This window comes from Bos mutus, chromosome X (genome assembly GCF_027580195.1).
Source record: "Bos mutus isolate GX-2022 chromosome X, NWIPB_WYAK_1.1, whole genome shotgun sequence".
NCBI classification, from domain to species: Eukaryota; Metazoa; Chordata; class Mammalia; order Artiodactyla; family Bovidae; genus Bos; species Bos mutus.
The window spans coordinates 106,544,439-106,557,975 of record NC_091646.1 but is presented as its reverse complement, the minus strand read 5'-3'; the positions used below and the strand labels follow the sequence as shown (position 1 = coordinate 106,557,975).

The window sequence follows — 13,537 nt, the reverse complement described above, 5'->3', positions numbered from 1 at the left end:
CAATCACATGAAGAAGCAACATAGGTTGCTGACTTTATAAAGGGTATTCTTAGACTGGTTTGGTTTTTAGTATCTGCTATTGACTTTAGAAATAGCATATGGCTTCTAAAAGTGAAGAAAAGGCAGAGGAAAGATAAATATTTCTGTATGTGTAACTTTAACTTTTCCACAATTAGATTTAAATTAAAATATCTCATTAAACACAGCATAATAATGACTGGGGGCCACTGTTGACCTGTAAATTCAAAAACTACAACAAAAATACAAAGAACTACTTCCCTTAGATATCACAAGCTTATCTTAATATGCTCCTGTACATTGTTGTTGTTCAGTCACTCAGTCATGTCTGATTCTTAGAAACCCCATAGTCTGTAGCACACCAGGCTTCCCTGTCTTCACCATCTCCCAGAGATTGCTCAAATTCATGTCCATTGAGTTGGTGATGCCATCCAACATCTCGTCCTCTGTGGTCCCCTTCTCCTCCTGCCTTCTATCTTTCCCAGCTTCAGGGTCTTTTCTAATGAGTCAGTTCTTCACACAAGGTGGCCAAAGTATTGGAGCTTCAGCTTCAGCATCAGTCCTTCTAATGAATATATTCAGGATTGATTTTCTTTAGGATTGACTGGTTTGACTGTACATTGTACATAACTTTAAATTAGTGTTAATTTTATTTTTAATAAAACTTCTGATTTCCTAATGTTGAAATTCCAATCCCAAAGAATGGCAATGCTGAAGAATGTTCTCAAACTACTGCACAATTGCTCTCACTTCACATGACAGCAAGGTAATACTCAAAATCCTTCAAGCTAGGCTTCAACAGTATGTGAAGGACTCCCAAATGTACAAGCTGTATTTAGAAAAGGCAGAAGAACCAGAGATCAAATTGCCAATATCCGTTGGATCACAGAAAAAGGAAGGGAATTCCAGAAAAATATCTACTTCTGCTTCATTGACTATGCTAAAGCCTTTGACTTTGTGGATCACAACAAACTGGAAAATTCTTCAAGAGATGGGAATACCAGACCACCTTACCCTTGCTTCCTGAGAAAACTGTATGCAGGTCAAGAAGCAACAGTTAGAACTAGACATGAAGCAACGGACTGGTTCCAAATTGGGAAAGGAGTACGTCAAGGCTGTATTGTCACCCTGCTTATTTAACTTATTTGCAGAGTACATTATGCAAAATGCCAAGCTGGATGAATCACAAGCTTGGAATCAAGATTGCCTAGAGAAACCTCTGATATGCAGATAATGCTAATAGCAGAAGGCAAAGAGCAACTAAAGAGCCTCTTGCTGAGCGTGAAAGAGGAGAGTGAAAAAGCTGGCTTAAAATTCAACATTCAAAAGCAAGATCATGGCATCCTGTCCCATCACTTCATGGTAAATAAATGGGGAAACAATGAAAACAGTGACAGACTTCATTTTCTTGGGCTCTAAAATCACTGCGGATGGTGACTGCAGCCATGAAATTAAGAAGCTTACTCCTGGAAGAAAAGCTATGACCAACCTAGACAGCACATTAAAAAGCAGAGACAACATTTTGCCAACAAAGGTCTGTATAGTCAAAGCTATGGTTTTCCCAGTAGTAATGTACAGATTTGAGAGTTGGACCATAAAGAAGGCTGAGCATCGAAGAATTGATGCTTTTGAATTGTGGTGCTGGAGAAGACTCCTGAGACAGCAAGGAGACCAAATCAGTCAATCCTAAAGAAAATCAACCCTGATTATTCACTGAAGGATTGATACTGAAGCTCCAATACTTTGGCCACCTGGTGTGAAGAGCCAACTCATTAGAAAAGACCCTGAAGCTGGGAAAGATTTAAGGCAGGAGAAGGGGATGGCAGAGGATGAGATGGTTGGATGGCATTCAATGGACATGAGTTTAAGCAAACTCTGGGAGATAATGAAGGACAGGGAAGCCTAGCATGCTGCATTCCATGCAGTCACAAAGAGTCAGACATGACTTAGCAAATGAACAACAAGAAATGTTGAAATCCACACAGCTTAAGCATCTCTAATTTACATTATAGCTACAGAAAATATATTACTTTATTCTGACAAGGCAAAGAAAACATCAGTTGTGTGGGTTAGATTATTCTTTTTTAAGAAATTATTTATTTTTGGCTGTGGTGTGTCTTCATTGCTGCATGGACTTTTCTCTAGTTGCAGTGCTTGGGCTTCTCATTACAGTGGTTTCTCCTGTTGCAGAGAATGGGTTCTAGAGCGCCCAGGCTCTAGAGCACAGGCTCAAAAGTTGTGGAGCTCAGGCTTAGTTGCTCCACAGCATGTGGGATCTTCCCAGATCAGGTATCAAACCCTTGTCTCCTGCATTGGCAGGTAGATTCTTTACCACTGAGCCACCAGGGAAGCCCTAAAGTATTATTCTTATCTGCATTATCATGGAGGATAAGGAAGCTGTTAGATAGGGTTGGTTATGAAAACTAATGAAACAAGTATATTTATAAACACTTCAATAATCTGTAGATTTTGCCCTTTTAAACATTCCAATGCACAGCTCAATTTCTACCTCTTCTTGACATTCTATAGTTCCATGATCCACTTACAATGTAGTTGCAAAGCATCAAGTGAAGGATCTTTAGCAGTACTTTCCCTCTTAAGTCACTTTGCTTAAAACTAACCTAAAAAGGGCCCATTTTTTTTTCACTTATTATAGTTCTGAAAAATTATCATATCTGGTAATATTTCTTGAGTATATGTGTTAATAAAAAATAAAAGATTAATGTGTTTTCTAAGCATTTGATTGGAAAATTTCAAAACCTGTGTATACACCTGGATTTTAACTTAACAAAATGTGGAGAATTTTAATTGACATATTTAAAAATTTAGACAGAACTGATACTTACGCATACTCCCAGTTGTTTCTGGGAGCATTTGTTCTTTGCTTCACAATTTGATATACTCATGGGAAAAATTTCCTAATCCTTCTTGTATTCATATTTAGATTTGTTGATTTAGACTTCCTTGAGATTTAGAATAAAAAGACTTGTTTGTGTATAATTTTTTAATATAATTTTTCTTTGTTTCAGTATGCTAGGTGTAGCTATAAAATAACTACAATGTCTGTCATTTAGAAATTAAATGGAACCAGCTCCTCTTTAAAAGCTCTCTTTACTATTTTTTAAAATGTAGTTTAAAAATAAAGCTAGACATATACAGATTATAGTAAAACAAGTTAATATTCCTCCTCACGGTGAAGATAAAAATCTTAAGTGAAAATAGAATGTTCTGTCAATTAAAAAAAAAAAAACAAACACATTTCCAAGCAAGCCAGTTTACTAACTGGTATTTCGTACATATCTTTGTTAAAATCTTTAAAAATGGGTAAGAGAAACTAGAAAACCTTAGAACTTTGACATACATCTGAAAAGACGGCAAACTCATTTTGAAACAAAATCCGTTCTTGACAATTGAGCATATCCAACTATTAAGATGCATCTGAGAATTTTCAGGGGAAAAAATTCCAGGTATTCAGGTTTAAGATAAACAGATAAATTAAAGGAAAGGGAAAGATAAACAGAGCGTTACATCCAACACAGAGACTGAATCTGAAATGGACTTAGGACTGAAAAACAAAAGTGAGATAAGCAAGAATATGTGAGCAAGACTGATCAGTTTACTTATGTCCTCACATCAAACTGTCGTATACTGTGGGTATATATATTTGACGAGAATGAAAGATTAGCAAGTTGGGGCACAAAAACTCTTAAATGGCCAACATGAAGGTTCTGTGTCTGGAACAGAGACTGTTGTTGTTGTTCGGTCGCTAAGTCATGTCCAACTCTTAAACTGAAATATATACATATTTTTTAATTATATGCTTTCACTGCACTTTTCTATTATCAAGTAGAGAGTCAGTCTTGTCAATTCTGCATTCTCATTGACTTAGCATAATATTTTCAGTCTCTGCTCTAGGGGAAGAAATAAAAGCCTCTATAATCCAATCCAAGTAAAATAATATAGCCAGTGAAGCCAATGTTGATTTTTTCTTTGAATTTTTAATTAAAATAAAAGTAGTTGTAATGTTTTATCAATCTATTAAAACATGAGATTGAAAAAGAAAAATTAATTTGAATTGAAACTACATTTCCATAAAAGACAAACATCAAAATCAGGCTTTTAATTATCTTTTGCCAAGAATATCTGCCTTGTCTAATATTTTACAAGTAAATAGATATGTCACTATTTTGCTTTGGCCCAGATTATATAAATAAGGCTGACCTGCTTGATGTTAAAAAGATTATCAGACCATCTCCCTACAGCAATTAGTCCTTTTTTAATGCCTCATTGAATTCTCAAACATAGTTTGAGTTGTTAAAAGCCATGTTATATGAAAGTACAAGGTATGTATATATGATTAAACAACAAATATAGTCAAGAAAAATAACAAGATAATTTTTTAAAAGTCTGAATTCCTAAAAAATGATAACGTCCCTAATTTTCACTTCTGCTTTATGATGGTAACTTAGAGAATACAATTTCTTTGGTATTCATCTTATAAAAACTAAACATAAGTATAAATAGGAAAGGTACTATGAGTTCCTTTTAAAGAGGGGACCACACAAACATAAATCTTTTTTCAAAATGATTTGATTGGTATATAATTACCTCTGTGCTAATATCGTGATATTGAGTTGAAGTTGCCCCACACTTGAGCCTGAGCTTTGCCACCAATTCCTCAAATTCTTTTACTTCACTGAAGCGAAAAGCTGTTTTTCCTTTGACGCTAATGATGACAGATTTGCTGGAATCATTTGTCTTATCTATAGCTAAGACCTGGGGGATGAAAACATAAGTGAATCACTTTTTTTCTCATTTTTGACAAGGTCAGGCAAAATGGCTTAGCTTATTATTATTTGTTTTTTGTGGCAACAAGTTTTGGTCTGTGGTAGGACTTAGTAAGGAATAGACTTTGGGTATTAGTAGTATCACTGATACAAGCAATCTCAGCGCAAGTTATTTCACTTCTTAAGGGAAAGGTTAACATGTAGCCTTTAAAAATGACCAAAGTAAAAATTCAATGCTGCAATACTGATAACTGATTTTTGACTTATAGAAAAGCTATCAATTCTTTTCTTTCTGACCATGTATATATATCAAATGTGATAGTGTAAGTTTTGGTATTCATGTCATAAATGTCTGAGTGATTATACTCTATGTTGCATCACCCCAAACCCTTATGTTGTACATAAACTTTTAGTTGTTTTCATTTTCAATAAGAGCTATAAGGTTCTTATCCTAGTACTCTTATCCTTAGGAATGGTACTCTTATCCTGGAGAATATTATGGAACTTAAAAAAGATTATTTAAAAATTACTAAAAAGACGTTGCACATTGTTTTTAATAATTTACAAAATTAAAGGGTATTTTACTCTGTGAATGATAACATTTTTGAACTAAAAACTGATATGCAACTAAACTTACTTTACCTCTCGTAATGGAATGATTACACTACACAGATTGCCATCCTGGCTAGCAAAGCAGATATAGTTTTCCGAGATGCACATTTTTCCATGAGTGTTGAAGTGGCTGAATGGTACCCATAAGAAACATTCATGTACTTCTTTCAAAGTCTCTTCTTTGGGCAGCCTAAAAAAAGCACTGAATTGCTCACTGTGGGCTCGGTTTTCCAGACCTCTATAGGAAAGAAAAAAAGAAGGGGCTCAAATGATGCCTTCTAAAGTGTACACATGTCTACACTGATTAAGTGCACTGTAAAACAGAACGATTAAACACTACATGCTATGCTCTTCAACAAATTATGGAATGAAAGAAACACGCTGATTCCTAACCAATTTGTTCTCTTTTCCAGTTTTGTATTATTAGTAGATTCCAATGCACAACAGCTAGAGATGATGTAGGTCTTCAAACCATCTGTTAAAGGGTGATTTGCTAGGAGATTATTCTATTATTATATTCATATGTGAATATGGCTAAAACCAATCTTGGGAGATAATAATTTTTACACCTGGTTATCAGGAAAATCAAGAGAGTTACCCAGTTTAAACAAAATGATGAAAATTTACGGCATCAAAATTTAGACGGGAAGACTAGTACATAAAAATAACATTAAAATCAAATGAAGCCAAAATCTAAACGAATGTTTAAAAAATTCAAAGTAGAGACACAATAAAACAGTGCTTTCACAGTTTTGGGCACAGGATGGGTGTCAATAAATACAGATGACTTGTTAACTGACACATAAATATATAAATAAAAAACAATTGCTTAAAATAGCACAATTTTTCTAGAGGCATTAAACACTTGAGCTAAGCAGCAAAGCCATCTGGGGTAGTGAGTAAATTATGCAAGTTCTAACTCTAAGCCAAAAAAGTTAAAACTAAATTTATCCTTCCAGCATATACTGTTTGAATATGTGGCAGTTCACCATGTCTTTTAAAAATACTTCTGATAAATATGAGCAGAGACTCACAATTTTTACCTCACTTAAATTGCAATTTGGTGGGTTTTTCCACTATTATTGAAAAACATAAGATCTTTTTATATGAATGAAAAGATGTATGCAATATATTATTTTAAGAGGAGAAGTAGACTGTAGCATAATATGTGATGTTTAATCCCATTCATGCTTTTGGCAAATATTTTTTAATTCATGCATTAAAAGGTCTGGAAGGATATACACTGAATTTAGCTACTATAATTCATATTTGTAAAAACAATAAACCAAAGCAATAGATATTCCATTTTATTTTAAAAATGTCATTTGGAGACGAAGTCTAAATGATCTGTTTTTTTTTTAATGTACTAGGGAAAAGGATTTAGATATATATGATATTCAATGCATGTGCTCAGTCACTTCAGTCATGTCCGATTCTTTGTCACCTGATGGACTCCAGCCCACCATGCTCCTCTGTCCATGGGAATTTCCCAGCAAGAATACTGGAGTGGGTTGCTATTTCCTCCTCCAGGGGATGTTCCAGACCCAGGGATCAAACCCACATGTCTCCTGCACTGAAGGTAGATTCTTTACTGCTGAGTTGCAGGGGAAGCCCTAATTTTCAGTAGGTTCTTTTAAAAACGCACATAGACAAAAATGAATCTACTATATCTCATTTAAATACAGACTTGGTTATGAATAACTCATTGATAAGTGGCCTTTTAGGATATTTTAAGGGAGATAAAATAGCTAAAATGTTTATGCTTAGGGTGGCCAATCAAAACAACCTATATAAACAAATGCTTCACTATAACATAACATAAATTATATTCTTAATCCTTATAGAGTTTAAATCATGCACACTGGGACCTAATTTTGATAGTAAGGTGTAAAACAAATTCACCTTGCCGATCTATTTCCAGAAAAGTAAGAAGGCTCACAAAGGGAACCCTTATGTATATAGATTTTAGGAATGGGTTAAGAATAGCCAAGAGGAACACCTGTACCTAGGTTAGGGCTATGTAACAATCACACAGCATCCAGGTTACTAGTTCTGGTCTATCCACAGGACTGCAGCTTAGCTTTCTCTTATTTACACTTTCCCATACAGTCTATACCCTCATCCTTCTTGTCAGAAGCTCTTCTCACTAGCTATTTCTGGATCCTCTCCCCTTTGGCACACTCATTTCAGTCAACTGTTCTGAGTGTTGAGCAGGATGAAAGGGCTCTGGTCGGTTTCAGCAAACCAAATATAGAGGCAAACAGCCATAAGACAGATACTTCTGATGCAGGCACTAATAATGGTTACTATTTATCTAGTGCTTTATATTTTACAAAGTGCTTTCACATGTTATATTGCTCATTCCTCACAAGTGCTCTCTGAGGTACAAACAACAGATGAGAAAACTGAGGTCCTGAGAGGTTACAACTTTTCCCAGGGTTGCTCTAATCTTATTCTAAAGCTCATGTTCCATTGATTCTACTAACTTATCCTTATACTAAAATGTGAAACTCTCAGGAGGAGAGGGTTGGAAGAGGGAAAAATTGGGAGTCTGGGATTAGTAGATGCAAGCTATTACATATAGGATGGATAAACAAGATCTTACTGTATAGCACAGGGAACTATATTCAGTATCCTCTGATAAACCATAAAGGAAAAGAATGTGAAAAAAAATATATGTATAGCCAACTGAGTCACTTGGCTATATAGTAGAAATTAACACAACATTGTAAATCAACTATATATCAATAAAATTTTGTAAACAAAGAAAAAATGAAACTACCTATAAAATGTGTTTAAAAATAAACAATACATTTAACAATTTCAGCTTTAAATCTATCTAGGCTACTCCTCAGGCTAACCATGCACACAAAAACTTCTATGTTTCTAAAAGCACTCCAGAGCAAATCCTACTGAGATCTTAAATAATTTTCAAATCTAACTTCTATTACTTCTTAACATTAAATTTCTCAGAGAGGATACTATTTGTGAAATGCATATGAATAAACTTTAAAAACTCACACATCAGTGATTACTCCAAAGAAAAACTATCATATAACATAGAACAGTTAACTTTTTAAAAATTAATTTATTTAATTGGAGGCTAATTACTTTACAATATTGTGGTGGTTTTTGCCATACATTAACATGACTCAGCCACGGGTATACATGTGTACCCCATCCCAAACCCCTCTCCCACCTCCCTCCCCATCCCATCCCTCTGGGTTGTCCCAGTGTACCAGCTCTGAGTGCCCTGTTTCATGCATCAAACTTTGACTGGTCATGTTATTTCACATATGATAATATACATGTTTCAATGCTATTCTCTCAAATCATCCCATCCTCACCTTCTCCCACAAAGTCCAAAAGTCTGTTTATATCTGTCTCTTTTGCTGTCTCATGTATATGGTCGTTGTTACCATCTTTCTAAATTCCATATATATGCATTAATATACTGCATTGGTGTTTTTGTTTCTGACTTACTTCACTCTGTATAATAGGCTCCAGTTTCATCCAGCTCATTAGAACTGATTCAAATGTGTTCTTTTTAATAGTTGAGTAATATTCCATTGTGTATATGTATCAGAACTTTTTTATCCATTCATCTTTTAATGTTATTCAATGCCACCATTCTTTGGTCAAACAATACTTTAAAAATAAATATTAATTAAGCTTTGAATACCTTTTAGTGATTTGTAGAGGATCATCAAGGACTGGGTCATTATCAAATGTTTCCTTATCAAAAATTCTTTTTATAGCATAGTTTGCCAGTTGTTCCATAAGAAGGTATGTTTGGTTAATATGTAAAAACATTGAAAAGTAGTGATTCTCCCCTTGGGAACACACATGAATACTCTCTGTCAGTATGACATTTGAAGTCTTTTCAAGTTTTGAGACTGCATCCCAGGAGATAATGAGTTTTACTGCAAATTAGAGTTATAAGCAGATATGATTAAATTTCTCAATGTTGATTAATGTTTATCAATCAGGTCTTTCAAAACAAACAATAGTCACTTAAAAAATGCTATGAACAACTAAAATGCTTTTGAGTTCGAGATTAGTTTAAATTTTGAAGCATAACAATGAACATACAACAACTGATTTTAGGAACAGATATAATTCACCAGGGAAGTCCCTAATTTTAAATAATTTTTAATCTTTTTTTCTGATTTGATATTTAAACCTGATATTAAATTTGGTATTTCAATTTATACAATTATATAACTATTGGGGTAAAAGCTATACATATGCTATGAACAGTACTGCTTGATTCTTCTTTGTAGCTGTAGGACATTAGGTACTATGATTACTACACATATTGTGTATTGTATGTTTAAAACAATTATTTAAATATAGATTGAAGAAAGTGCATAGTTTAGAACAAGGGAAAAAAAGGATATGTCAGATCACCATCATCATTTAATATTCATTTGCTTCCCACAGCAGGCAAGGCATTCTATATACAATTCAAATGGTTCTTATGTTAAACAACCAGTCCTAAAAGTATTCTTCCCCAGATGAAGTGAACTTTTAAATGTATAGTTTAATTACCTTTAATATCTATTCTACTACTTTACATGCAACCTAATACCATCACAAAGTTGATAGGTGAGTTTGTAAATTCAAAGGCATAGTAAACAACAGAAACCACTTACTTTCTGATCCTAACAAAAAAGAATAGAAGCTCAGAAAATTGGTGCTAAGATATAGCCAACCCTGACAAGGAACCCGTCCTTTCCAATAACTGCACGAGTAATAGGTAACTAACTTTTCCTGCTCTGGCAAACCAAAACATTTTTCAAATTTCAAAAGGGCTTCTCGAAATTTTTCAGGATCGTCTTCTTTTGCAAAAGAATGTTTTCCCTCTTCAGCAATTAATCCCTAAAGGAGACAAAATAATTTCTGAAAATTAATAATTATCCATCAACAAAAATATACCTCACATGTTTAAACAGTTCCTTGAATAAAACTGTGTATACACACACACACATACCTACATCTCTTACGACAGAAGTGAGCAGATCCTCTTTAATTTTGTAATTAAATTTCTTTAAATTTGCCATTTCGTAATTTAATCTTTTCCTAATGCCTCAAAAAAAAAAAAGCTACCAAAAATACAGGTGCTAAATATTATTTTGATTGAGTGAAGGGTTCATTCAAAGAGATTCTTAAATGAAAATATCCCTAAGTGCACTCACAAGGGCACCAAAGAATAACCACTAAGTTTACAACTCTCTTTAGCTCTGATTCTGATATTTATATGTGTGCTTCTGCCAGTCCTGAAAGGTGCCAGTAAAACAATGAGCTTCTATGCAACTTTCATCCTCAAATAAAAGGGTCGAAGAGTTTAGTATTCCATCTACAAACTATATCCATGCCACTTACTCTTATCTTTCCTTGTACAAAATTAGTAATATCTTCATTTGAATCAAACACAGATAAGGTCTTCATGATATTTTCTTCTAACCACTCCCAATGTTTGGTTATTTCTTCTCTGTCAGCACCTGATTAATAATAAAAGAGGAAGAGAGACTCAAAGAAAACTTCACACGCACAAAAAAACTGCTCTTGATATTTATAAGCTTAGTTTAAAAAGCTATAAAATAATATTTGCTCTTTTAAAAAATGATCATCATAAAGGAACAGGACACAATGTTTATTCTCCATGTCATCCTTAAGTGTGAGTATGAACACTAGTTAAGTAAATACAACTCATTCGAGAAAAGATACAAAATTTTAAAAACAAGGTGCCAGTAACTGGTACCTACAGTAACCAGTTCTTTTAAGAGAATATATCGAGTGTGTGCTCAGTCGCTCAGTCATATCTGACTCTTTGTGACCCCACGGACTGTAGCCCGCAGGCTCCTCCGTCCATGGGATTTTCCAGGCAAGAATACTGGAGTGGATTGCTATGCCCTCCTCCAGGGGATCTTCCCAACTCAGGGATCAAACCTGCATCTCCTGCATTGCAGGCGGATTCTTAACTGCTGAGCCACCAGGGAAGCCGTGATATATAGTGTACGTGTGTATTTGTTAGTTGCTCAGTCGTGTCCGACTCTTTGCGACCCCATGGACTGTAGCCTGCCAGGCTCCTCTGTACATGGGATTCTCTAGGCAGGAGTACTAGAGTGGGTTGCCATTCCCTTCTCCAGGGGATCTTCCCAATCAAGGGATTGAACCCGGGTTCCCCACATGGCAGGCGGATTCTTTACTATCTGTGCCACCAGGGAAGCCCAAATATATAGAGTACTAGAATATAAATATACATAATTTAATCTTTGGTCTTCAAATAATAGTCAGCCCTGTGCCTGTGTGACTGAAAACAGCACGCATATGACAATTCTATGCACACTGCATAAACACGGATCTCAACTGTGTTTATGGAGCTTTCTCTCAGTCAGCTCTTTCATTAAAAAGCCTAGTCAACTTACAGAAATTTTATAAAAGAGATTAGAAATCCTATAGCAAGGTTAAATCCTTGTGATCTGCTGAATCAAGGTTAGGTGGTTTACTGAGGGTCAGAGTACTTGCATTGACAGAGTACTTGCATTGTTATTAAACTTAACTCTGGGTTGCTTTGATTTGAAGAACATTTTAATATTTTAATATCTATCAATTTCCCCTATAACCAACATAGTTTTAGGATCTCCCCAGCACTGTAGATTATACAAATCTCACTCAAAAGAAATATCCTGACTTCTAAGTATGTTTTTTGACATATGGAGAGTGATACATTAAAAAATGTATTGATGGGCTTCACTGGTGGTCTAGTGGTTAAGAAGTCATCCACCTGCCAATTCAGGAACATGGGTTCTATCATTGGTCCGGGAAGATACCACATACAGTGGAGCAACTAACCCCATACCTCACAACTACTGAGCACACACACTGCAATTACTGAGCCTACGCACCTAGAGCCTGTGCTCCACAACAACAGAAGTCACCACAATGAAAAGTCTGCATTGCAATGAAGAGTAGCCTCTGCTCACTGCAACTAGAGAAAGCCCGTATGTAGCAACGAAGACCCAGTGGCAGCCAAAAATAATTTTTTAAAAAAGTATTGACACTTCAAAACTGCCTATTTCCTACAGATCAGTTAGAACTGTATTCATGTTACTCAAGTCATCACACCATGTGTAATAACTTTCTTTAATGAACCACAAATAAAAGCCATGGGGAAATTTTAAGGCCTTTATTGTGGCCCTTTAGGTATAAGGAAGCTTCACTAATAGGTAACTACTATATTTCTGTGCATTTCCCAGGTGGCTCAGAGGTAAAGAATCTGCCTGCCAATGCAGGAGATGCAGGTTCAATCCCTAGGTCGGGAAGCTCTCCTGGAGGAGGAAATGGCAACCCGCTCCCATATTCTTGCCTGGAGAATACCATGGACAGAGGAGCCTGGCAGGCCACAGTCCACAGGGTCACAAAGAGTCAGACATGACTGAGCAACTGAACACACATGCACTGTGTTTCTGCATCAAGTTAATTTGGGAAGTAAGTTGTATATTCATCCTTTTTTTTAAGAAATGAGGATATAATTTCAACCAACTCAACTTAGAGTTGAGGTTATAGACATCTCATGATGTCAGCAAGTATCTTCCATATTTAGTTTAAATGGTATTCAATTTGAAAGAGTCAAGAGAAAACACTCATCAGAAACACTAAAGGAAATTGAGAGGGAGATGCAAAAAACAAGCCACACAGTTTTAAAAATTAATTGTATGCTATATGTTCACACACATGAACTATCCAGAAGTTCACATGCTTTTGTATTTTTTAAGTATATCTACTTTAAAAAGAGAGGGGGAGAAGAAAGAAAGAATCAGAAAAAGGCAACCTTTCAACATTAAAAAAACCCCATAAATCTCAGATTCTAATTTAGACCAACATTGTAATGGCATCATTAAAGAAGTAACAACTATCACTGTATTTTTTCTTAATTTTGAGTTGCTATGTTAAGAAGAATCATCCTAATTCCTTTTCTACCACAATAGATACATGTGGAAGAAACTGAACCACCTGAATATGGACGCATTTGAACATATTCATGGATGAATATGTTGCACTACGTGTAAGTTATCCCTTCATATTTCAAGGATATGATGCCTTGTTCAGGTTTT

At 35.1% G+C, this 13,537-nt stretch overlaps 1 protein-coding gene across 1 annotated transcript in view; it reads right to left on the bottom strand.

Moving 5' to 3' along the window:
* The window catches only part of TBC1D8B (TBC1 domain family member 8B), a 77,726-nt gene that overhangs the window by 42,589 nt on the left and 21,600 nt on the right, over positions 1 to 13,537 (bottom strand). The window contains exons 3-7 of the mRNA XM_070365588.1: positions 10,803 to 10,921; positions 10,073 to 10,298; positions 9,100 to 9,340; positions 5,448 to 5,655; positions 4,627 to 4,794 (exon numbers count right to left, since the gene is read on the bottom strand). Of these exons, the coding sequence (XP_070221689.1) occupies positions 4,627 to 4,794; positions 5,448 to 5,655; positions 9,100 to 9,340; positions 10,073 to 10,298; positions 10,803 to 10,921 (962 nt within the window). The remainder of the gene's footprint in view (positions 1 to 4,626; positions 4,795 to 5,447; positions 5,656 to 9,099; positions 9,341 to 10,072; positions 10,299 to 10,802; positions 10,922 to 13,537) is intronic.